The 26,017-nt window shown below is 45.8% G+C and overlaps 2 protein-coding genes across 10 annotated transcripts; one reads left to right on the forward strand and one right to left on the reverse strand.

Annotated features, from left to right (window-relative positions):
* Positions 1 to 377: 377 nt before the first annotated feature.
* Positions 378 to 13,111, forward strand: LOC115108671 (thrombopoietin receptor-like). 9 transcript variants are annotated; one of them, XM_065009230.1, is made up of 14 exons: positions 378 to 3,286; positions 3,404 to 3,641; positions 3,696 to 4,960; positions 5,450 to 5,570; positions 5,717 to 5,916; positions 6,042 to 6,193; positions 6,430 to 6,595; positions 6,984 to 7,095; positions 7,258 to 7,418; positions 10,172 to 10,350; positions 10,534 to 10,693; positions 10,901 to 10,985; positions 11,102 to 11,189; positions 11,636 to 13,111. In XM_065009230.1, exons 3-14 carry the CDS (start codon positions 4,810 to 4,812, stop codon positions 12,119 to 12,121), a joined length of 2,061 nt encoding a protein of 686 aa, XP_064865302.1. In that variant the 5' UTR covers positions 378 to 3,286; positions 3,404 to 3,641; positions 3,696 to 4,809; the 3' UTR covers positions 12,122 to 13,111. The 9 variants fall into 9 exon arrangements, with proteins under 9 accessions (XP_064865302.1, XP_064865301.1, XP_064865303.1 ...); XM_065009229.1 differs by having other exon boundaries at positions 378 to 3,641; XM_065009231.1 differs by having other exon boundaries at positions 378 to 3,641; positions 10,904 to 10,985.
* Positions 13,112 to 14,524: 1,413 nt separating this feature from the next.
* Positions 14,525 to 25,996, reverse strand: orc1 (origin recognition complex, subunit 1). The gene is given in 25 exon segments (XM_065009228.1): positions 14,525 to 15,386; positions 15,505 to 15,592; positions 15,679 to 15,848; positions 16,900 to 17,019; positions 17,754 to 17,903; positions 18,121 to 18,228; positions 18,319 to 18,490; positions 18,997 to 19,098; positions 19,321 to 19,418; positions 19,546 to 19,668; positions 19,792 to 19,914; positions 20,038 to 20,160; positions 20,275 to 20,397; positions 20,521 to 20,643; positions 20,767 to 20,959; positions 22,053 to 22,160; positions 22,264 to 22,329; positions 22,657 to 22,794; positions 23,769 to 24,018; positions 24,156 to 24,426; positions 24,429 to 24,587; positions 24,833 to 25,005; positions 25,264 to 25,391; positions 25,526 to 25,633; positions 25,789 to 25,996. Coding segments are annotated over 24 exon segments (3,408 nt in total). The 5' UTR covers positions 25,624 to 25,633; positions 25,789 to 25,996; the 3' UTR covers positions 14,525 to 15,185.
* Positions 25,997 to 26,017: the final 21 nt, after the last annotated feature.

Below are 26,017 nucleotides of genomic sequence, written 5' to 3' on the forward strand. Positions count from 1 at the left end.
TGAGGTTAAATGAAGTGATGTTCAAAAGAACATGGTGACCTACTTTTATCCCTCTGGGTGTCAGCGTGTTGGGGTGTTAGGGATAAACCGCAGCCCAGGCTCATTGGGGCCTGAGGTTGACAGGTAACTGGCCTCTTCCCTGCAGCACAGAGCTGATCTGTCAACACACAAACACACACCCTGTGATCTGGCCTCTTCCCTGCTTAAGAGAGCTGATCTGTCAACACACAAACACACACCCTGTGGCCTGGCCTCTTCCCTGCATCAGAGAGCTGATCTGTCAACACACACACACACATACACACACCCTGTGGCCTGGCCTCTTCCCCTGCTTACACACACCCTGTGGCCTGCCTCTTCTGCTTCAACACATCTGTCAACACACACATACACACACCCTGAGGCCTGGCCTCTTCCCTGCTTCAGAGAGCTGATCTGTCAACACACACACACACATACACACACCCTGTGGCCTGGCCTCTTCCCTGCTTCAGAGAGCTGATCTGTCAACACACAAACACACACCCTGTGGCCTGGCCTCTTCCCTGCTTCAGAGAGCTGATCTGTCAACACACACACACACACACACCCTGTGGCCTGGCCTCTTCCCTGCTTCAGAGAGCTGATGTGTCAACACACACACACACACATACACACACCCTGTGGCCTGGCCTCTTCCCTGCTGCAGAGAGCTGATCTGTCAACACACAAACACACACCCTGTGGCCTGGCCTCTTCCCTGCTTCAGAGAGCTGATCTGTCAACACACACACACACACACCCTGTGGCCTGGCCTCTTCCCTGCTTCAGAGAGCTGATCTGTCAACACACACACACACACATACACACACCCTGTGGCCTGGCCTCTTCCCTGCTGCAGAGAGCTGATCTGTCAACACACACACACATACACACACCCTGTGGCCTGGCCTCTTCCCTGCTTCAGAGAGCTGATCTGTCAACACACAAACACACACCCTGTGGCCTGGCCTCTTCCCTGCTTCAGAGAGCTGATCTGTCAACACACACACACACCCTGTGGCCTGGCCTCTTCCCTGCTTCAGAGAGCTGATCTGTCAACACACACACACACACACATACACACACCCTGTGGCCTGGCCTCTTCCCTGCTGCAGAGAGCTGATCTGTCAACACACACACACACACACCCTGTGGCCTGGCCTCTTCCCTGCTTCAGAGAGCTGATCTGTCAACACACACACACACATACACACACCCTGTGGCCTGGCCTCTTCCCTGCTTCAGAGAGCTGATCTGTCAACACACACACACACATACACACACCCTGAGGCCTGGCCTCTTCCCTGCTTCAGAGAGCTGATCTGTCAACACACACACACACATACACACACCCTGTGGCCTGGCCTCTTCCCTGCTTCAGAGAGCTGATCTGTCAACACACACACACACATACACACACCCTTTGGCCTGGCCTCTTCCCTGCTGCAGAGAGCTGATCTGTCAGAGGATTTCCTCCTGCTGCTGACACCAGCCACAGGCTAGGACTGAGGACTGGCACGCAGAGCCCTGCTGAGCTCAGTTTCCTGACACCCGAACACACACACACACACACACTACTTGTACACATATATGTATGAACAAAAAGGCATGAACCAAAATGATAACAAACTGGTCCTGTATGAACCTACATTATAACAAACTGGTCCTGTCTGAACCTACATTATAACAAACTGGTCCTGTCTGAATCTACATGATAACAAACTGGCCCTGTCTGAATCTACATGATAACAAACTGGTCCTGTCTGAACCTACATTATAACAAACTGGTCCTGTATGAACCTACATTATAACAAACTGGTCCTGTCTGAATCTACATGATAACAAACTGATCCTGTCTGAACCTACATTATAACAAACTGGTCCTGTATGAACCTACATTATAACAAACGGGTCCTGTCTGAACCTACAATATAACAAACTGGTCCTGTCTGAATCTACATTATAACAAACTGGTCCTGTCTGAACCTACATTATAACAAACTGGTCCTGTCTGAACCTACATTATAACAAACTGGTCCTGTATGAACCTACATTATAACAAACGGGTCCTGTCTGAACCTACAATATAACAAACTGGTCCTGTCTGAATCTACATTATAACAAACTGGTCCTGTCTAAACCTACATTATAACAAACTGGTCCTGTCTGAACCTACATTATAACAAACTGGTCCTGTCTGAACCTACAATATAACAAACTGGTCCTGTCTGAACCTACATTATAACAAACTGGTCCTGTCTGAACCTACATTATAACAAACTGGTCCTGTCTGAATCTACATGATAACAAACTGGTCCTGTCTGAATCTACAATATAACAAGCTGGTCCTGTCTCAACCTACATTATAACAAACTGGTCCTGTCTGAACCTACATTATAACAAACTGGTCCTGTCTGAACCTACAATATAACAAGCTGGTTCTGTATGGCTCAGTTGACAGAGCATGTCGATTGCAACAGTAGGATTGTGGGTTCGATTCCCAGGTCCACCCATACGTAGAAGTGTATGTTGCTTTGGAAAAGTGTCTGCTAAATGTCATACACATAATATGTTAAAACATACAGTACACCAAGCTGTACTACTAGCTTCTACTATCAACCCAGATGTCCCTTTGAAGAACTACACGTTAGATCCCTGATAACCAAAAGGTTGTTGGTTCGAATTCCCGAGCTGTCAAGGTGGAAAAATCTTCCGTTTTTCCCTTGAGCAAGGCAGTTAACCCCCAACAACTGCTCCCCGAGCCCTCATGGACGTCAACTAAGGCAGTCCTCCGCACCTCTCTGATTCAGAGGGGTTGGGTTAAATGCAGAAGACACATTTCGGGTGAATGCATTCAGTTGTGCAACTGACTAGGTATCCACCTTTCCCTATACAACTGACTAGGTATCCATCTTTCCCTATACAACTGACTAGGTATCCACCTTTCCCTATACAACTGACTAGGTATTCCACCTTTCCCTATACAACTGACTAGGTATCCACCTTTCCCTATACAACTGACTAGGTATCCACCTTTCCCTATACAACTGACTAGGTATCCACCTTTCCCTATACAACTGACTAGGTATTCCCCTTTCCCTATACAACTGACTAGGTATCCACCTTTCCCTATACAACTGACTAGGTATTCCCCTTTCCCTATACAACTGACTAGGTATCCACCTTTCCCTATACAACTGACTAGGTATCCACCTTTCCCTATACAACTGACTAGGTATTCCCCTTTCCCTATACAACTGACTAGGTATCCCCTTTCCCTATACAACTGACTAGGTATCCACCTTTCCCTATACAACTGACTAGGTATCCCCTTTCCCTATACAACTGACTAGGTATCCCCTTTCCCTATACAACTGACTAGGTATTCCCCTTTCCCTATACAACTGACTAGGTATTCCCCTTTCCCTATACAACTGACTAGGTATCCCCTTTCCCTATACAACTGACTAGGTATCCACCTTTCCCTATACAACTGACTAGGTATCCCCTTTCCCTATACAACTGACTAGGTATTCCCCTTTCCCTATACAACTGACTAGGTATTCCCCTTTCCCTATACAACTGACTAGGTATTCCCCTTTCCCTATACAACTGACTAGGTATTCCCCTTTCCCTATTGACTAGGTATTCCCTTTCCCTATACAACTGACTAGGTATTCCCCTTTCCCTATACAACTGACTAGGTATCCCCTTTCCCTATACAACTGACTAGGTATCCACCTTTCCCTATACAACTGACTAGGTATTCCCCTTTCCCTATACAACTGACTAGGTATTCCCCTTTCCCTATACAACTGACTAGGTATTCCCCTTTCCCTATACAACTGACTAGGTATTCCCCTTTCCCTTACTAGGCCCAATGCTCTTAACCGTTAGGTTACCTGCCGCCCAAGTAAAAGAGGAACTGATGAAGGATGCAACTTCTATAGAAGCACCTCTATCTACAGTATCTCTGTGAGGCAATGCTCTGTCTGGCCCCAAGGGCCTGGCTGTCTCCGGTCTACTGATTAGTAGATTAGTTGGAAGATCGTTGCTGAATTGTGGTCATAATGTGTTACTATACGCTTCATATAACTGACTGTTACTGCCGGTCCTGAATACAGTATGACATGTTCAAAGATTTCAATTTGAACATACATTTGTTATGTTTTTGAGAGACCAGAGAGTATCTGTGATGGTTTATAGTATCTGTGATGGTTTATAGTATCTGTGATGGTTTATAGTATCTGTGATGGTTTATAGTATCTGTGATGGTTTATAGTATCTGTGATGGTTTATAGTATCTGTGATGGTTTATAGTATCTGTGATGGTTTATAGTATCTGTGATGGTTTATAGTATCTGTGATGGTTTATAGTATCTGTGATGGTTTATAGTATCTGTGATGGTTTATAGTATCTGTGATGGTTTATAGTATCTGTGATGGTTTATAGTATCTGTGATGGTTTATAGTATCTGTGATGGTTTATAGTATCTGTGATGGTTTATAGTGTGAAAGAGGTTTGTATTGAATGTATGAAAACATCAACGTGGGATAAATGTGTGTTAGATGCAACACTCTTCCTTATACCACCATGTGGGTTGGCTCCCACACAACACCCACTTCCTGTAGAACGAGGACCTGTCAGATAGAGCCTCCCCTCATCAGTACAATCCCCCTCCACCCCAGACCACAATGCTATGCTGACAGACACTCACAAACACCTTACCACTCTCAGACATAGAGCTTGGGGCAGCGATGGGGTAGATCAGACACACCTGTCTGTGGATGGGACACACCTGCCACCTGTCTGTGGATGTCATGGATCTCCATCTCACCCCGAGGGTAGTCTGTGTCTGGCTCTGGATCATAGCAGGCTGGGTGAACGTACTGGGGCATGGGATTATAGATGAGGCTGTCCCTCACCTGTCAAAGAAAGGTAGGGTTCTGCCTTTCTAGGGAGTTTTTCCTAGCCACCGTGCTTCTACACCTGCATTGCTTGCTGTTTGGGGTTTTAGGCTGGGTTTCTGTACAGCACTTTGAGATATCAGCTGATGTACGAAGGGCTATATAAATACATTTGATTTGATATTGATTTGAGGACATTGGACCACCAGTTTGTTTTTTAACACAATGATTTGACAGAAATAGTCCTCTGGAATAGTGTTATGGCTAGACAAAACAAGGCAACATTGTTATTCGTCTCTCAGCTGAACTTCTCTCTCGTGGTGCAGTATTGGTGATTTATGCCTGTTTTTACAAAAAAAAGTAAGAAAATGTATGCACCCATTACTATAACTCACTCTGGGTTAAAGCATCTACTAAATGGCAAAAGAATATTTGTTACAGCATTATAAAACAATAATAAATTATAGAATTCAACATTTTTATTTCAAAACTGTTGTAAATGATATTATTGCCCATACAGATGTGTTGTTGTTGGCTGGTGATGCAGATCCAAAGTGTTTTACCAGGACACAGTATGACTTCACCTGTTTCTGGGAGACACCAGGCAACACGGCTTATGACTTCTTCTACAGGAATGATAAGTATGTTCAATGTATTCTGGTAAATTGTAAAATATCAATATTTTCAGAAAATCCACCAACATGTATTACAGTTGAAGTGAACAGTTGACATACACTCTGTACTGCCAGGCACTGACACCAGTCATCTTTCCTCTGTCCCTGATCAGTGAGGAAAAGGAGAAGCGGTGTAAACTGACTCTCCAGAGGACAGAGAAGGGGGAGGAAGAGGAGGAGGAGGGGAAGGTTCTCCACATCTGCTTCTTCCCTTGCTCTGACGTCTTCCTGTTCACGCTCACACACATCAGAGTGGTGGAGAGCAGCTCCAACTACACACTTTTCACACGCACCATCAGCGTTGAGGACCAGGGTGAGAGAGAGAGAGAGAGAGAGAGAGAGAGAATTTTAGTAGATAGAAATCTAAAGCTCATTCTCTCTCTCTCTCTCTCTCTCTCTCTCTCTCTCTCTCTCTCTCTCTCTCTCTTTCTCTCTCAGGACTCCTGGAACCCCCTGTGAATGTATCCCTTCACCAAACAGGGCAAGCTGGGCAGTTGCAGGTGTCTTGGCATGCACCAAGAGATTGGGAGAACAATGTGCATTATGGGATGCATTACTCCTCCCAGGGACTAGGGGAGAGGACAGAACTGGTACTGAAACTCAGAAACACAACACCAATTCATCCAGTCAGATTCACTGCAAGGGGAAAAAGACAGATTAAGTGTTTGGTAAAAAATCTATCATGACTGGTGCATTCACTATTAGTACCCACCTTGATGGTGGGCTACAGGGCGTCCATTTTGTGCAAGAACGTCGTCACTCAAATTCCATTCACTGTGCTGCTGCTGTAGACTTCCTGTGATATTTTTTCCCTCTCTGTCTCCAGATAAAGTACACGAGGTCCCCCATTCACAGCCTGGTTTCTCTGCTGCCAGGAGAGGTGGTCAGCGTCCAGCTGAGGGTCAAACCCAATGGCTACAGTGAGACAGAGACCAGCGGTCACTGGAGCGACTGGTCGGTCCCCATCACTGCCATGGTACCTCAGAGCGCAGGTGGGTGAACTACTGAGTATAGGCTAAAGACGGATGAAGACAACAGTGCATATGTGGGGCGGCAGGTAGCCTGGCGGGTAGCCCGGCAGGTAGCCCGGCAGGTAGCCTGGCGGGTAGGAGTGTTGGGCCAGTATCAGAAAGGTTGCTGGATTGAATCAACCGAGCCGACAAGGTAAAAATCTGACGTTCTGCCCCTGAGGAAGGCAGTTAACCACTATTCGACCGTTCTCCAAAGACATGGATGTAGATTAAGGTGGCCCCCTGCACCTCTCTGATTCAGAGGGGTTGGCTGAAATGCGGAAGACACATTTCATTTGAATACATTAAGATGATGTTGTTTACTGACAGCACTGTAAGAGTGATGGGGTTTACTACCACTGTTTTCCAGCTGATATCTCATTGTTGTGTCATACCTCTGACCTGCAAAACATCACCTGCCAATGGAATGGGCAGTCCTATAGAGATGCTACCTACACCTTAAACTACAAGCTGGGACCCAGGTAGATGTTAACATACAAATAACCTCAACAAACATGCAACTCTACATGATTACAGCAAAACGCTCCACAGTGAGACATAAATGAAGGCAACGCTCATATTGCATTGTAAAACATACTTGGTGAGTATGTATCATTAAACCTCTGGTTGTGTAATCTCTGCAGTAAAAGGGAGGGTTGGAGAAAGTGTCTGCAGAATGAGAACACCTCCTACCACTGCCGTTTCCATGGAGCGGAGTCCAGCGAGATACTGGTTAAACTCAGTACTGGTCCTGGTTCTCTCAAACGGACCTTCTACACTGAACCCTTCAGACTCAACAACAGCAGTGAGTCACACTGATAATAGATGACTTGGCAGCTGTGAACACTTCCTTTCAGTCAGGCGAACAAGTTTTACCAGCAATACCAAATTGGGTTTAATTATTTATTTACTAAATACCTAACTAATCACACAGAATTACACATACACATAACTAAATCATAACTTGATTACAAATTACATCATAAAGGAAAACGTCCCTAGCGGGCGGAACAGATATGACAGATGGTTACACAAAAGAAAAGGGTCTGGGTTTGAGTGAAAGAGCGGGAAGACTGAGGAACAAAGGGAAGAAGTGGTGCTATTGTAAATACAGTATCTCATGCATTCTAAATTACCGCCCATTTGGAAAAGGACAATACAATAAATATTTACTCTGAGCTGCACTTCGGAAGGTTGGTGGTAGATGGAAGGCCGTGTTGCCCAACAGAGTCCTTTGAAGAATGTCTCTGGTTGTCAATTGGATACGTTGTAGTAACGTCGTTGGGTGATAGACGGAATACTCTGTCTATTCCTTCCTAACCCTCGGTTGCATCTGCTGTTGCTAACTCAACGACTAGGAGGTATCACTTCTGTAGTGAATAAGAGTTCAAAGTTCATACCATTCACAACCAAAGCTCACGCTGATATTGGCTTCGTTCTGTAGTTATTATCTGAACCATTCTGACATCGGACCGTCGTCCTCACGTCCTCAGAACAGGAGGTTATATTGTCGTCAAGGGCTTATATAGGAAGGGAGAGGAGGGCGTGTTTGAAAAGTTTTATAGCCCATGTCCCTTCACAGGGGCGGGCCAATGATTGAGCAGAGCCCTATCTTATGAAACCCCAAATCTCACATTTTAGAAGCTAAAATCACATTTCATCCCATCACGAATAATTTCATTTTTAAACATTTAAATTGAACAACAATTCCATGTGAATCCGATAACTCTGATGTGTAGACTTTCCACTGTAGAGTTTGTCATCTTATCATTGATGAGAATGTCTCAGATGAAAACCGAACTGACATCATATTAATTAAGTACCACCGCATATGATCCATTGGTAGGATTACCAGAATATAGTTAATTTCCCCCACCTTCTGATGTTCCCAGAATCTCTATGTTAACCAAGGGATTTGAAAATGTAACCTCAGTAGGGTAGAGAGAGGAAAAAGGGGGGAAGAGGTATTTATGACTGTCATAAACCTATCCCCCAGGCCAACGTCATGACACCAGTATACTACATTGCCATTAAGAGTTAAACAAATGGAAAGAGTTGGAGTCTAGCATGCATATTTCTTAATTTTTGAAGAATCCTTGTTGACATACACTACCGTTCAAAAATTTGGCTCGAAATTGCCAGAAAAAAATGACTTTCTTCTGAAACTCGTCAGTCTATTCTTGTTCTGAGAAATTAATGCTATTCCATGCGAGAAATTGCCAAGAAACTGAAGATTTCATACAATGCTGTGTACTACTCCCTTCACAGAACAGCGCAAACTGGCTCTAACCAGAATAGAAAGCGGAGTGGGAGGCCCCGGTGCACAACTGAGCAAGATGACAAGTACATTAGAGTGTCTAGTTTGAGAAACAGACGCCTCAAAAGTCCTCAACTGGCAGCTCCATTAAATAGTACCCGCAAAACACCAGTCTCAACATCAACAGTGAATAGGCGACTCTGGGATGCTGGCCTTCTAGGCAGACTACCTCTGTCCAGCATCTGTGTTCTTTTGCCCATCTTAATTTTGTATTTTCATTGGCCAGTCTGAGATATTGCTTTTTCTTTGCAAGCCTGCAACTCATTTCCAGCTACATTAGTCATATACAACATTAATGATGTCTACACTGTATTTCTGACCAATTTGATGTTATTTTTACAGACAAAATAAATAGCTTTTCTTTCTAAAACAAGGACATTTCTAAGTGACTCCAAACTTTTGAACGGTAGTGTAAATCTGTAACAATACAATCTGTATTATGGACATCAAATAAATACAAATAAATACAACCTTACTGTGAAATACTTACTTACAAGCAGGTAACAGCGACTGGTCACCCCCACTTACTGTGGACACACCTTCAGATATAGGTAACAGTGTAGTTCAAGAAGAGTTTAAATAATATTGACCAAATAAACTAAAGTAATAAAAAAAAGAAAAAGTAACACAATAAAATAACAAGGCTATGTACAGGGGTTACCGGTACCGAGTCAGTATGGAGGCTATATACAGGGGGTACAGGTACCGAGTCAGTGTGGAGGCTATATACAGGGGTTACCGGTACCGAGTCAGTGTGGAGGCTATATACAGGGGTTACCGGTACCGAGTCAATGTGGAGGCTATATACAGGGGGGTACCGAGTCAGTGTGGAGGCTATATACAGGGGAGTCAGTGTGGAGGCTATATACAGGGGTTGGAGGCTATATACAGGGGTTACCGGTACCGAGTCAATGTGGAGGCTATGTACAGGGGTTACCGGTACCGAGTCAGTGTGGAGGCTATGTACAGGGGTTACCGGTACCGAGTCAATGTTCCGGGGTACAGGTTAGTTTAGGTCATTTGTACACACACCTAGTATATAGGTCCTGGATGTCAGGAAGCCTGGCCTCAGTGACGTACTGGCCTGTACGCACTACCCTCTGTAGTGCCTTATGGTCAGATGCTGAGCAGTTACCATACCAGGCGGTGATGCAACCGGTCAGGATGCTCTCGATGGTACACTAATCATCTCTGTAAAACTCATGTTATGTCTCTCTCTCCCCTCTCTATGTTGCGGTCAGTTCAAACAGGCCCTCCAGGGAGGCTGAGGGGGAAGTGGGAGGGGGGCAGGCTGCGTCTGAGATGGGGCACACCCCTACTGGCTCTGTCTCTCCACCTGATGTACCAGCTCCGCTACCAGCCTCAAGGGGAGGCCATCTGGAAGGTACAGAGCCTACCTACAGAGCCCACCTGTTCTGTGGTAAAACCATAAGCCTGGCTCTGTCCTTATTGCATATGTAAACAGGGAACTACATGTTTTGTCATGAGTTTGTATTTTGCAGTACAAACCAATAACTGGGTGCAATTCAGTGGAGGCTGAACTGAGCCGTCCTCCCCAAAGCAGCCTCCGCTGATGTTCTTGTGTGTTGTCCTCTCTCTTCAGCTGGTGACCCTGCAGGTTTCTGAGAACAGTATTTGTCTGGACGTTCAGACTGGCAGTCAGTACTTTATCCAGGTCAGAGCCAGGCCCAACGGGTCAGTCTACGCTGGCTACTGGAGCGACTGGTCACCCCCACTTACTGTGGACACACCTTCAGATATAGGTAAAGTAACACTAGTATGGAGATCACTTTCCATATCTGATTACATAAAATGTCTGCGGTACATGGGAAGGTGGATACTGGTTGATAGTATTCTGTTACGCTCAGGTAGGCCTAGAGAGGTGCAACCCATGAATAGTAGATATTACAGTCACTGCGCTTCTAATCAGGCAGGCTATTGTCATTCTCAAACTCTTTATTTGAACTCAGCAGGGGCCCTCTTCATCATCTGCATTCCTCTCATGATGCTCATCCTATCAGTTGTGTTCCTCTCAATGATCTCCAGGTATCTCAGGTAAGACGCTTTTTCAGTCTGCTTCACACTGCACACACACACACACACACACACACACACGTATCTTTCACACCCTATTCATGGACATGTCGTGTACTGAATCATTTTTCCACCAGTAAGCTCAAACGGTATCTGTGGCCACCAATCCCAAAACTTGACAAAGTACTGCACGGCTTCCTGACAGACATCAACGGCCAGACTTGGGTAAAAACGTAATTGATTGCAGTACAGTAGATTAACATTATGGAACTATAATGAACAAAAATATAAACACATCATTTAATGCATTGGTCCCATGTTTCATGAGCTGAAATAAAAAATCTCAGAAATGTTCCTTATGCACAAAAAGCTTATTTCTCTCAAATGTTGTGGACAAATTTGTTTACATCCCTGTTAGTGAGCATATCTATGCCCTCCCAAGCCCACCCATGGCTGTGCCCCTGCCCATTCATGTCAAATCCATAGATTAGGCCCTAATGTATTTATTTCTATTGACTGAAATTGTTGCATGTTGCATTTATATTTTTGTGTAGGGTAGATCAATTGAAGGGGTCACATTTTAACTGTGTGTTCAATGTGGTTTATCTTTATGTGGATGTGTTGGAAACATTGGATCTGAGTCTCTGTGTGTACCTGTGTTACCTCCATAGGACCCTCCCTTCATCATCAAGCAATATTCTGAGGAGACCCCAGCCTCTGTGGTGGAGATTATGTCTGAGATGGAGGCTCCAGATGGAGGGAAGCTTCCCAGGGAGTCCTCCTTACTACTCTCCCCAGAACGAGGCTCCGCTGGCGGGGAGGAGGAAAGGCTCCCCACCCTGGCCCTGGAGCTCAGCCAAGACTACGTGACCCTGGCCACAGATGACGTCATCCCCTGTCTCCGAGGGAACAAGCATGTGTATGATGGGGAGGTGGGGGCAGAGTCTCGAGGCCTGGGGGAAGATGAGGTTCTCCAGATGAGGTGTCACTGCTCCTCCAACTTCCCATCATCCTCCAGTACCACGGACATCCTCAACCGCTCCTACATGCTGCTGGCCGAACAGCCTATAGAGAGACTGGACTGTCAGGACAGCAGCAGGGCCTGCAAGCTCTATGCCAACCTGAAGGGAACAAACTCAGCTAATGCAAACACCTGATTGGCACAGCTCAACAAGGGCACACAAACTGGACAGTTACAAAACATCAAAACAATATCCATTACATCACTACCAAAACATGTCCTTGCATACAGCTTATTAAAGATGTATTTTATGACTAATGGGTTAATACATCAAGTGCACCCAAATGTGGATGAACGGATATGGATTGTTATGTTGCACGATCATACTATATACTGTAAATATATATATTTAACTTGTCACATGTCTGTCTGTAAGGTATATACTGTACAGTGCATTCAGAATGTATTTAGACCCCTTGATCTTTCCACATTTTGTTACGTTTCAGACTTATTCTAAAATGGATTACAACTTCTTCAGGATCGGTGTTGAGCTAACGTAGGTTAAAAGGTTGTAAGAAACAAACAAAAAAATCCCAGGACATAGACATGTCTGATATGGGCGAAGTTTAAATTCTTGTTAATCTAACAGCACTGTCCAATTTACAGTAGCTATTCGGGTGAAAAAAATACCATGCTATTGTTTGAGGATACAATTATGAAAATGTATGAATAAACCAATTAGGCACATTTGGGCAGTCTTGATACAACATTTTGAATAGATATGCAATATTTCACTGGATCACTCTAAAACTTTGCATTTACCGTGCTGCCATCTAGTGGCCAAAGTCTAAATAACACCTGGTCTGGAATAATACATTATTATGCCCTTCCTCTTGCATTTAAAAATATCTATTACCAGATCTCATGTATTATATTCTCCTACATTCATTTCACATTTCCACAAACTTCAGTGTTTCCTTTCAAATGGTATCACGAATGTGCATATCCTTGCTTCAGGGCCTGAGCTACAGGCAGTTAGATTTTAGTATGTAATTTTAGGCAAAAATGTAGGTTTTTAAATAATAAAAATATCCTCAATTTACAATCCGTACCCAATAATGACAAAGCAAAAACAGGTTTTTAGAAATGTTTGCAAATGTATTAAAATAAAAAAACTGAAATATCACATTTACATAAGTATTCAGATCCTTTACTCAGTACTTCGTTGAAGCCCCTTGGGCAGTGATTACAGCCTCAAGTCTTCTTGGGTATGACGCTACAAGCTTGGCACACCTGTATTTGGGGAGTTTCTCCCATCCTTCTCTGCAGATCCTCTCAAGCTCTGTAAGGTTGGATGGGGAGCGTCACTGCACAGCTAATCTCAGGTCTCTCCAGAGATGTTCGATCAGGTTCAAGTCCGGGCTCTGGCTGGGCCACTCAAAGATATTGAGACATGTCGCGAAGCCACTCCTTCATTGTCTTGGCTGTGTGCGTTGTCCTGTTAGGTGAACCTTCGACCCAGTCTGAGGTCCTGAGCTCTCTGGAGCAGGTTTTCATCAAGGATCTCTCTGTACTTTGTCCGTTCATCTTTCCCTTGATCCTGACTAGTCTCCCAGTCCCTGCCGCTGAAAAACATCCCCACAGCATGATGCTGACACCACCATGCTTCACCGTAGGGTTGGTATTGGCCAGGTGATGAGGGGTGCCTGGTTTCCTCCAGACATGATGCTTGACACAGGCCGAAGGGTTTCATCAGACCAGAGAATATTTTTTCTCATGTCAGAGTCCTTTAGGTGCCTTTTGGCAAACTCCAAGAAGGCTGTCATGTGCCTTTTACTGAAGTGTGGCTTCATTTGGCCACTCTACCAGAAAGGCCTGATTGGTGGAGTGCTTAGCCTTCTGTAAGGTTCTCCCATCTCCACAGAGAAACTCTGGAGCTCTGTCAGTGACCATCGGGTTCTTGGTCACCTCCCTGACTGAGGCAATTTTCCCAGATTGCTGTTTGGTCAGGCAGCCAGCTCTAGGAAGAGCCTTGGTGGTTCCAAACTTCTATTTAAGAATGATGGGAGGCCACTGTGTCCTTGGAGACCTTCAAAGCTGCAGTCATGTTTTGGTACCCTTCCCTAGATCATTGCCTCGAAACACAATCCGGTCTCGGAGCTCTACGGACAATTCCTTCGACCTCATGGCTTGGTTTTTGCTGACATGCACTGTCAACTGTGGGACCTTATATAGACAGGTGTGTGCCTTTCCAAATCACGTCTAGTCAATTGAATTTACCACAGGTGGCCTCTAATCCAGTTGTAGCAACATCAAGGATCAATTAAAATAGAATGCAGCGGAGCTCAATTCCAAGTCTCATAGCAAATGGTCTAAGTAAGGAATTTCAGTTTTAATAAATTAGCAAACATTTCTAAAAACCTGATTTTCTGTGTCATTATGGGGTGTGAATACTTTCCGAATGTCCATCATTAGCTTATCCCTGCAAAATAGGCTTTCTTCATTCTAACCTCTGGAAAGCAATACCGGTGCAGGTCATTTGTTCAAGTAATGTTATCATGAGTACATGAATGGAAAACTAGGCCTTCATACACAAGCATTGTTATTAAATATCTTTATTACTTTTGTAGATACAATATTCACACAACAATAATGAAGAACATCCTAAAACCAACAAGAGCAACATTACAATTCTTGAATACAGATAAAGAGGAAAGTCAAATTGCTAACTGTGATGGGAAGTTGGCTCTCCTCCCATCAACACAATGAGTTAAACCCAGATCTAAATATCCTTTCGTAACAAGGGCAATTTTCAGTAAACAAATGTAAAACCAATATAATAGAAATCATGATTTGTGTTCTTGAATTATGACAGAGCTCCATAAAATTTTCAAATGCACTGCAGTTTCCCCATCAAGAGCTTCCAAAAATGTGCTGACAACAATGACATTGAAAAGCATTTGTAAAAGAACACTAAAACAGAAGATTTCCTAAAACCTCTCAGAAGACGGCATCAAACCAAACTGAGCCTCTAAAAAGACCCACCGTGGACAGACAAGGTGTCAGTGGGATTCCCGGTCCTGAGAGGTACAGTAGTATTGGCTGTGGTTGAGGCATGGGACTGTGTGGTCCAACGGTGGTCCTGATGAGTTGTAGTTATCAAACTGACCAAGTTCACTGGTAGTGATGGAGCAGGTTCCCTTCTAGGTCCCAAAAAGACCCTCATCCTCCCCCCTGTACCTTAGGACCTCCGGTGGTCCTCAGTCTCTGACAGCTTTGAGTGCGTAGAGCACGTCATCCTGGCTGACGTTGAGTCTGACCCGCTGTAGCATGTCTAGACGGCTGGCCTCCAGCAGCAGCAGACGACACGCACCCAGACGCTGACACACGGCCAGACCCTCGGACACACTGATGGGCTGCAGGCCCTCCACACGACTCAGAGCCCGGTGCTGCACAAACACCTGGGAGGAGGGGACAGTGGACTTTAGATAAGGGAACCCCACAACACAGGTAAAAGAGGGATAGATGTGTTGAGCGAGAGTTGTAGTAAGTCAATGTTGTCCTCATTAGGGACTATACCTGTTGGAAGGTGGCCTCCTCCAGTCCCAGTCGCCTGAACTCAGCAATGACCGCCCTCAGGAAGAGCTGCTCCTGCAACGATGCACACCTAACACAGAGATTTCACATAGATTGACAGCTCGCTGGGCCAATGGGTAGACTGACAGGTCTGTGGAGCAATGAGGTGTCTCTTACCTAATGGCTGTGATGTAGGAGGAGGAGAACATCTCATCCAGCGCCTCCATCACATGACTCATTCTCACCAATCCCGCGGAGGACGGGTGCGAGGCGGAGTGTTCGCAAATCTCAGTGGCGCGGCGACAGATGTCCAGACAGCGCCGGGCGTCTCCTGACAACGCTGCCACCTAGAGGACAAAACGGGGACAGTGCTCAGACACCACTGTCAAAAAGGTCGTCACAGAATACTTCACAGTATCATTCCAATAGTTGACATTAACTGATCAATTAACCGGCAGGGAAACAGCAGGACTGTGGAAGAGCCCTGGGCTGAATAATACGGGGACAATATGGCATAGTATTTATGCTGCATTAGTTTATGTGTCGGGGGGCTAGGGTCAGTTTGTTATATCTGGAGTACTTCTCCTGTCCTATTCGGTGTCCTGTGTGAATCTAAGTGTGCGTGCTCTAATTCTCTCCTTCTCTCTTTCTTTCTCTCTCTCGGAGGACCTGAGCCCTAGGACCATGCCCCAGGACTACCTGACATGATGACTCCTTGCTGTCCCCAGTCCACCTGGCCATGCTGCTGCTCCAGTTTCAACTGGCCTGGGCCCTAGGACCATGTCCCAGGACTACCTGACATGATGACTCCTTGCTGTCCCCAGTCCACCTGACCATGCTGCTGCTCCAGTTTCAACTGTTCTGTCTTACTATTATTCAACCATGCTGGTCATTTATGAACATTTGAACATCTTGGCCACGTTCTGTTATAATCTCCACCCGGCACAGCCAGAAGAGGACTGGCCACCCCACATATGCTCTCTCTAATTCTCTCTCTCGGAGGACCTGAGCCCTTGGACCGTGCCCCAGGACTACCTGACATGATGACTCCTTGCTGTCCCCAGTCCACCTGACTGTGCTGCTGCTCCAGTTTCAACTGTTCTGCCTTATTATTATTCGACCATGCTGGTCATTTATGAACATTTGAACATCTTGGTCATGTTCTGTTATAATCTCTACCCGGCACAGCCAGAAGAGGACTGGCCACCCCACATAGCCTGGTTCCTCTCTAGGTTTCTTCCTAGGTTTTGGCCTTTCTAGGGAGTTTTTCCTAGCCACCGTGCTTTTACACCTGCATTGTTTGCTGTTTGGGGTTTTAGGCTGGGTTTCTGTACAGCACTTTGAGATATCAGCTGATGTACGAAGGGCTATATAAATACATTTGATTTGATTTGATACCTTTCTGGAGACCAGCTGCAAAGCGTCCTCCTCGAAGGCCTTGACCTTGTTCAGTCTGGACGTGATGATCTGCTGCAGCTGCTTGAAGCTGTACGGCTGGAACGACATCCTGGTCAGACCCTGGACATAGAGAGAGACGCACAGGAAGTTACAGTTAAAACACTGGTTTGATCTGCACTTCCAAGAGGCAAACACGCTGAAAGAATTTCACAGCAGCCTGGCCCAACAATCTAACAGCACCCTCGGGTGGAGTGGACTTAAATAGAACACTAATGCAGTGGTTCTCAAACCGCTCGTCTGGGAACCCCAGCAGGCCGTTCCATACACGGGTTGGTTGTTTAGCAACACGAACGTAACTACGGGGCAAAACAGACGGGGTTGGCCTAGATTGTTGACAACATGTAAACTACATTTTGTCTCAATCTTTATTGAAAACAAACACATTTCCACAAATGAGCAGCTTTACAGTTGTTAGTTAGCTAGCGAGCATATTTTTTCCGTATTAGCATTGACATTAGTCATAACACGTGGTATGAAGAACAAGATGAAACTAGCCACCTATGATTCCCACATGACAGCTTCTCGTCATTGCTGCTAACTATCCGACTGTTCAGAATCATAACGCTTGGCTTCCGGCCACATCGCTGTACGTACATCATTTTCCTAACGTTGTCAGCTAACCTGTCTATGCGTTTGATCCATTCCAGAGCTAACAAACCGGATTCAACCGGTCATCAAGCCCTTGACTAGGAGAATCAGGTGAGCTAGTTCAGGGCAACAACTAAATTGTGAAACGTCTGGGTCCAAGGAGATGTTTGACATCCAGTGCACGGAAGTATCTCCACGGTCCTTACCAGTCTGCTGGCCACCCTGTTGATCATGATCCGCTCAGGAAGGTCCATGGTGTTGGCGATGGTCAGCACCACCAGGCGGGCGTGGCGCCTTGTCGGCCAATCAAACAGGTTGTACATGACATTCTGCTTCCTGGTCCACAGAAGGTCCAGCTGGGTGGGGGGGGTGAAACACAGGGTCAGTCATAGAAACAGAATGACTAGACCGGGCATCTCCATTCAAGTCAATAAATATGTAGAATAGAGTGATTGAGTATAGAACATACACGATTCTGTCTTCACATCCATTACCAGCATTTCCCAGTTGGCATCAATGGTTACGTATTCTCCTATCCTTAGAATCGAGAGAGTGGATAAACATCGACCTTACCTCGTCCACCAGTAGCACGGTGGTCTCCTTCTTGGGGGCGGGGTTACTGAACCTCTTCTCCAATAGGGCTGCGGCGTGGTCAGCGGTCACCTTCTGGTCCGTCAGTTTCTGGAGGAGAACACAGGAGTTACACTGATACTGGGAAAGTGTACGCGTGTGTGTGCGCGTGTGTTTGTGTATATACACACACACACACACCTGTAGAATCTGGACGTAGGCTTGGTGAGGGTCGGTCATTTTCATGCCGTTGATCTCGATGAATCGGAAGGTGGGGATTTCATCCATATCAGAGGCGTGTTGTAGACACCGGATAACCTCGTGGACGGTGGCGGTTTTCCCAGTTCCCGGAACACCAGAGATGTACATACACCTAGACAGACAGCTGCAGTAAGCCTTTTTCCATAACGCTATACCAGCAAGGTAAGGAGTGTCCACACTACTTGCATCAACATAAGAACACCAAAACCATCATTCCTGCGAGCTGCCGTGACAGTGTTGATATTGTGGTTTATGTACACTTTACTGTTACTGACTATCACATAGAACAGCTAATCCAGGGTCATGTTCAGAAGGGATGAAACTAGAGAAAAACTGAGGAAGCACTACTGAACTTGTCCAATGAGAAGCCAACACACTGTCATTTCACAGTACTTTCTCCCCTTGGTTCCAACTGAACATAACCCAGAGTTTCCCTGCCATTATCTGACAACATTTCATGACTAAGACCAATTTATTTCTTTCAAAATGGCTTCAGAAGTTTTTTGGGGGGGTAAAATATGGCAGTTCTCAAGTTCCAGAAAATTCTGGTTTTGGTGAGACAGGGTTCACACAGTAACAACATTTCCTGAAACGTAGTGAGGTGTCTATCAATCTTACCCTCCGGTCCCATCCATAACCTTGCTCTCCACAAAATTATAGATATCCTGGAACTCCTGCTCCCTACAGGGAAGAGACTCTGGTAGTGACGACACATGCAGCCTGAGGACAGGGACACACGTCAATAAAACAACAAAGGTCACATCTAAATAAATTAAATAACTCCTGCTCCCTACAGGGAAGAGACAGCTGCAGTCCATCATGATGAGTTTAGATTTTTTTGTGGCCCCCACCCCCATCAAAGTTGTCCATCCCTGACTTAAAGACAGAAGTAAATCATTGGCTGAAATCTACCGTCTGGATACGATGCCCGTTTGTTCTCACCTAGCCCTGGCCTCCTCCAGGATGTTCCCAGGCTGCCTGGCTGGAACAGTCCGGCTGGGAATATTGGGAGTGGCATGACGGGGGGTACTTGGGGTGACCTGGATGAGAAAACATGGAAAACACACAGAATTCCTCAATTCCTTCCTCAGCTCAGGACAGAATGGGGGGGGGGGGGGGGGAGAATATTAGACAGGCACCACAGGAGCCTACCACAGCCATACATACCTTCTTGCTGGGTGTTTTGTGTGGGGTCCTGGCAGAGGTCTTGCCATTTCTTCCTCTGATCTTCTTCACCATGGTCTCTTCCTCACTATCGGTCTTCTCTTCATCGCTGCTGCTCTGTAGGTCCTTATTGGAGGAAACGAAACAGTCATCATCGCCATCGGAGATCAGCTTTTGGGTATTGTCCAACAGATTCCTATAAAAACAAATTACACAGGCACCACAGGAGCCTACCACAGCCATACATACCTTCTTGCTGGGTGTTTTGCGTGGGGTCCTGACGGAGGTCTTGCCATTTCTTCCTCTGGTCTTCTTCACCATGGTCTCTTCCTCACTATCGGTCTTCTCTTCATCGCTGCTGCTCTGTAGGTCCTTATTGGAGGAAACGAAACAGTCATCATCGCCATCGGAGATCAGCTTTTGGGTATTGTCCAACAGATTCCTATAAAAACAAATTACACAGGCACCACAGGAGCCTACCACAGCCATACATACCTTCTTGCTGGGTGTTTTGCGTGGGGTCCTGACGGAGGTCTTGCCATTTCTTCCTCTGGTCTTCTTCACCATGGTCTCTTCCTCACTATCGGTCTTCTCTTCATCGCTGCTGCTCTGTAGGTCCTTATTGGAGGAAACGAAACAGTCATCATCGCCATCGGAGATCAGCTTTTGGGTATTGTCCAACAGATTCCTATAAAAACAAATTACACAGGCACCTACCACAGCCATACATACCTTCTTGCTGAGTGTTTTGCGTGGTGTCCTGGCAGAGGTCTTGCCATTTCTTCCTCTGGTCTTCTTCACCATGGTCTCTTCCTCACTATCGGTCTTCTCTTCATCGCTGCTGCTCTGTAGGTCCTTATTGGAGGAAACGAAACAGTCATCATCGCCATCGGAGATCAGCTTTTGGGTATTGTCCAACAGATTCCTATAAAAACAAATTACACAGGCACCACAGGAGCCTACCACAGCCATACATACCTTCTTGCTGGGTGTTTTGCGTGGGGTCCTGACGGAGGTCTTGCCATTTCTTCCTCTGGTCTTCTTCACCATGGTCTCTTCCTCACTATCGGTCTTCTCTTCATCGCTGCTGCTCTGTAGGTCCTTATTGGAGGGAACGAAACAGTCATCATCGCCATCGGAGATCAGCTTTTGGGTATTGTCCAACAGATTCCTATAAAAACAAATTACACAGGCACCACAGGAGCCTACCACAGCCATACATACCTTCTTGCTGGGTGTTTTGCGTGGGGTCCTGACGGAGGTCTTGCCATTTCTTCCTCTGGTCTTCTTCACCATGGTCTCTTCCTCACTATCGGTCTTCTCTTCATCGCTGCTGCTCTGTAGGTCCTTATTGGAGGGAACGAAACAGTCATCATCGCCATCGGAGATCAGCTCTTGGGTATCGTCCAACAGATTCCTATAAAAACAAATTACACATTTTAGTAAATAATACTTCAAACCGGCATTCCAAAAATACTTTGTAGAAGAGGAAGATTTATTTAAAAAAAATTTAAAAATTATTGAGATACAAATTGATAACATCGACTGGAGGCATCATTAAACAACCTGTCAATCTTGTTACATTTTTTTCAACTAATTTAAAATCACTCGGAAGTGAACGCTTTAAATTACTCCCTAGATGGTCACAGTTCCTTTCAGCCAGTAGGGGCATACCAGAGATAGAATTAGAGGACTTTTCTGTGTGTCTGTGTTTGAGCGCATGGGCAGAGCCAGAGAGAAAGAGGTGAAGCATGAGGGTTTACTCCACCCAAAATATGTCCATGAAAATAAGACCACAAAGTGAGGAATTTTTGTATGGAGGTCAAAGCATGTCTAATTTAGTCAACAAAAAAAAGGAATTGCTAATTTGCTACGTGAGGCTTATTTGATCTAATAGTTTCATACTGGTTAGGTTCCGAATGCACCGATATGTAGGATTTCAAATAAAAAAATAACCACATTATACCGGATTTGTCTGTTGTTCATTGGCTAGAATGGTCCCACCTGGTCTCGCCTCATCCCTCCAGCCTTCCATCAAAGACAGTACAGAGCTTCCATCTTTGAGGACATGCATTTCCATTGTTAGAGTGGTCACTCGACTATCTTGTCAATATAACAGATCACCTTGGGCAGCACCATTAAGGACATCTCCATTTTGAAGTAGACCATTTTCTTCTAGTACTTCTATGAGTTGGTGTGCATAATGCCACTTGGAGTGTGTTGTTTGAACAGGTATAAAGCCAAGGTTGGTGATTTACTGCAACCTGCAGTTATGGAATGCTTGCTCTCAAGTACAATTCATTGGCTGATCCCTCCCGAGGACCTGGATGGAATCCCGAGGACCTGGATGGAATCCCGAGGACCTGGATGTCCCTTCCTTAACCCATAGTTGACAACTTTAAAACGGTGGAAGCCCTCAATAAATATGTCCAAAAACAGGTTATCCATCTGGAGACCTCGATCATTCTCTATGGGGCATACATATAAGCCACATGACAGCAAGCACTTACAACTGCTTCCTGATGCGTAACGACACCAGCTGGGCTGACTTCCTCTTGGAGCGAGGAGTCAAGGCAATCGGCTGCATGGGAGAACCCTCAGAGTCCTCCTCCTCCTCCCTGAGACACACAGACAATAATAAGAAATATAAATAACTGAATAGGATCATAAGAACAGAGTAATCAATAATGTGACTGATCAATCAGACTGTTAGATACTCACAGCACCCCCAGAGCAGGCTCTCTAATGGCCATGGCAGACTCTTTCCTCCTGGAGGGGGTGGTAGCTCTTTGGGAAGACAGAAAAGCGTATGAGCCAAGACACTCAATTTGCAATGTACTATTACTACGAATGTGACTTGTCTATTGGTTAAGGTGACTTAGCTGCCCGTAGTAAACACACTGCTTATCAACATCGGCTAAGTGACGTCTCTCATTAGCTGTGGATTTTTAACCCATCTCAAATGAAGCCAGTGGAACTATGTACCATCTGCTGCGAAGCCATGTCTGAAGAAAGACAGGCAAGCTCCCACCAAGTGCTCCAATCTGACCGCTATACCCCGCCTACACCACCACACCCGTGCTCCTGTCACCGGACCTGGGGTGGCCCACTCACTTCTGTCCCCTAACATAGTTCCTCCTGGGGGTGGCCTGTCTCTTCTTGGGGGTGTTGGCAGAGCCAGCGTCTGTAGGTAACCCTGCCTCAAATACCTCATCCTCTAGGGCCAGGGGAATCACTGCCAGCAACAGGTCACTGTAGAGGAAGGGAACACACTGGCTTACTGATACTACTCACAGTATATTAGAGGACCCTGGGATGATGTTGGTAAAGCTTCCACAACCAGGACATTGAGCTTAGAGGACCCTGGGATGATGTTAAAGCTTCCACAACCAGGATATTGAGTTGGAGGACCCTGGGATGATGTTAAAGCTTCCACAACGAGGACATTGAGCTTAGAGGACCCTGGGACGATGTTAAAGCTTTCACAACCGGTCTGCCGAGTGGCGCAGCAGTCTAAGGCACAAATCGCAGTGCTAGAGGCGTCAGTCCAGACCTGAGTTAGATCCTGGGCTGTATCACAACCAGCAGTGATCGGGAGTCCCACAGGGGACAGTGCACAATTGGCCCAGCGTCGTCCGGGTTAGGGGAGGTTTTGGCTGGGGGGCTTTACTTGGCTTCTCGTGCTCTAGCGACTTCTTGTGGGGGGCTGGGCACCTGCAGGCTGACCTTGTTCGTCAGTTGAACAGTGTTTCCTCCCGACACATTGGTGCAGCTGGCTTCCGGGTTAAGAGGGCGGGTGTTAAGAAGCGCGGTTTGGCGGGTCATGTTTCGGGGGACGCATGACTCGACCTTCACCTCCAGAGCCCATTGGAGAGTTTCAGCATCGAAATTGTGGAGAAAAAGGGGGTCAAAATATATTTTTATAATTCCACAACCAGGACTTAGAGCTTGGAGGACCCTGGGATGATGTTAAAGCTTCCACAACCAGGACATGGTTGAATATAGTGTTACGAATTATGTTTAGTTATTTTGCAAAGCACACGCGATGAAAATGTGAAAAATAGCTAAGATCTAACCCAAATGGCACCAGCTGATCTGTGTAACGTTTTACAGCTGATCTCTGTAGCATTGTACAACTCCTGTAAGCCCTGTAGAAAGAGCATCACACATAACTCTTGTCTATTCCTGTGGTATCGGAGTCAAGGATACTCCGAGTCTAACCCTACCTGGATAAGTCCTGTTCTCCCAGGGCAGTAGGAGACAGTCTGTCCAGGCTGATGGAGGAGAGCTTCCAGGGGAACCTCCTCTGGCCGTTAGGGGTCTTACAGCCACTTCTCATGGGAGAGAGGCTGCAGCCATGCTGGAGGGAGTGTGAAACCGAGGAGCTCAGTTTGAGGGATATAACTTTCTCTGACTCCATCTCTTCATCCAAGAGCTCACAGAGGACATCTGCTCTGGTCATTCTCTTCCCTGGACCTTGTAGAAGTAGACACACACAAACGTTACACCACCAGGACCGGCTCTCCCAGGCGCTCCACCATCTCCTCTTGACCAACACACTGTTAAAAATGAACTCATTTTAGACGATCACATCCTGAGATAAAGACACTCACTGGCCCCGATGCTGAGCTGTAGTTTCTTGCGTACACCCGGTGTGTCTGCAGCGCTGCCCCTCCTCTTGGCGCTCAGGATTTTAGAGGCAGAGAGCTTGGAGGCAGAGTGGATCGACTCTGCCTCAAGGGTACTCCTCTTCCCGGCACTCATGGTGGCTCTAGTGTCAGACACAGACCCTGCTCTCCTCATCACTGTGGGGTCTGGGGTGGGCAGGGCACGACGCACCGGGCCCCGAGACACAGGGGTTGCCGCGGGGGAAGCACAGGGGGAAACAGAGGGAGAGCAGGTTTGGGGGGGGTTGAGGCAGGGGTATCCTGCATCAGGACAGGGTCTAAGACATTGAAGGCCTTGGTGTCCCAGGACAGCTTTACATAGAGGGTGTCCTTGGTTCCAGGCTCTGGAAAAGGAGTATCTTCAGGGACGTGCTGGACCTGGGGAGCAGAGGAAAGATGTTCAAATGGCATCAAAATCCATATAAAAATCAAACACTTATTAAGTGCTTTAATAATGTCAACAGTCACAAAAGACTGAGCAAATGACCACAGAACCGACTACGAAAGCAATAAGTGAATAGGGACAAGGAAAAACACATTAAGAAGAGGGTCAACGCTCAAGTCAACAAGAGAGAGCACAGGCGCTAACGCTACGGTTCTACTGGTGAATTATCCTGCCTCACATGTACTGTGCCAAGGATGGATTCTGCGTCGATCTCATCGTCACAGGCACGTCCCAGGTAGTAGAAGATCTCCTGGGGATGGGGGCTCCTGCCCAGCAACAACTTCTTATTTTGGGGCACCTCAGACAAGCGCAAGAACCACTGCACCAGCGCCTTCTTCTGCTTGTGGGACTCTTGAGGACCAAAGACACGTCATTGCAGGACATGATCCACTTTGCTACTTACGCCTAGGTGCTTGAAATAAGGATGACAATGTTTCTCCACCTAATAGAGCATTTTCAAAATATTTCTGCCAAATTCATCTGAGCAAAAATACCGATAGGCTAGCCAGCCTAGTATAACTTACCTAGTTAAATAAAGGTTCATCTTTAAAAAAAAATTATAAGTTGCAAGCCATTATGCACATTGCACAACATTAAACCATCACTCACCATCGCCAAAGAACTTGAGAAGCTTGGCAACGAAGGGGTATTCATCATCATTTCCCTCAATGAGGATGTACTGGCCAGGTGTTACAGTGGTGACTGCCTCCTGACCCTCCACGCTCATGTTCAAGTACCTAGAGAGTAAAAGACCAACAAACATAGTTTCGTTTGGAAATCAAGTGGAACAAAAATATGAACGAACAGCGTTGTTGACGAGGCCCCAAGCAAATTTGTTATGACACTATGCTAGAAATAAGTTGAAACTTACTCAAAGCCATAACTCTTTAATTTTCTGTCGAAGATATAAGGTCTTCCGCCCCATTTGTAGGTACGTCTCACTCTCAATCTTGTAAAGTAGCGGACCATAATTGCAGACCTTTACAAAATACACAAATCAATACTCGGTTAGACAACTTGGGACAAAGACAACTCACGTTAGATAGTTGCAATACTTGCACTCGATATCCCAAGGTGGCCTTAGAGGTTTAACGTTAGCTAGTAAACTATGAATAGGCTAGCTGCAATACTCACAGAAAAGAGACAGCTGCTCGTCTGATAAAAGTCGAACGGGCAAGTTGATCAAATTTCAAGCAGTTTAATATAAACGAAGATGCGCTGTAGTGTAATAATATAGCTAGTTATCTTTTACACGTAGCTAGCTAACAAAAAAAAACAAAAAAGGTTGTCTAGTACAAAGGATTACGTGGCTGCACTTTCTACCTTTCGCGCGAAAAGAAATTGCGTGCTTGGCATGTGACTG

The sequence above is a fragment of the Oncorhynchus nerka genome, linkage group LG24 (genome assembly GCF_034236695.1).
Source record: "Oncorhynchus nerka isolate Pitt River linkage group LG24, Oner_Uvic_2.0, whole genome shotgun sequence".
Lineage (NCBI taxonomy): Eukaryota > Metazoa > Chordata > Actinopteri > Salmoniformes > Salmonidae > Oncorhynchus > Oncorhynchus nerka.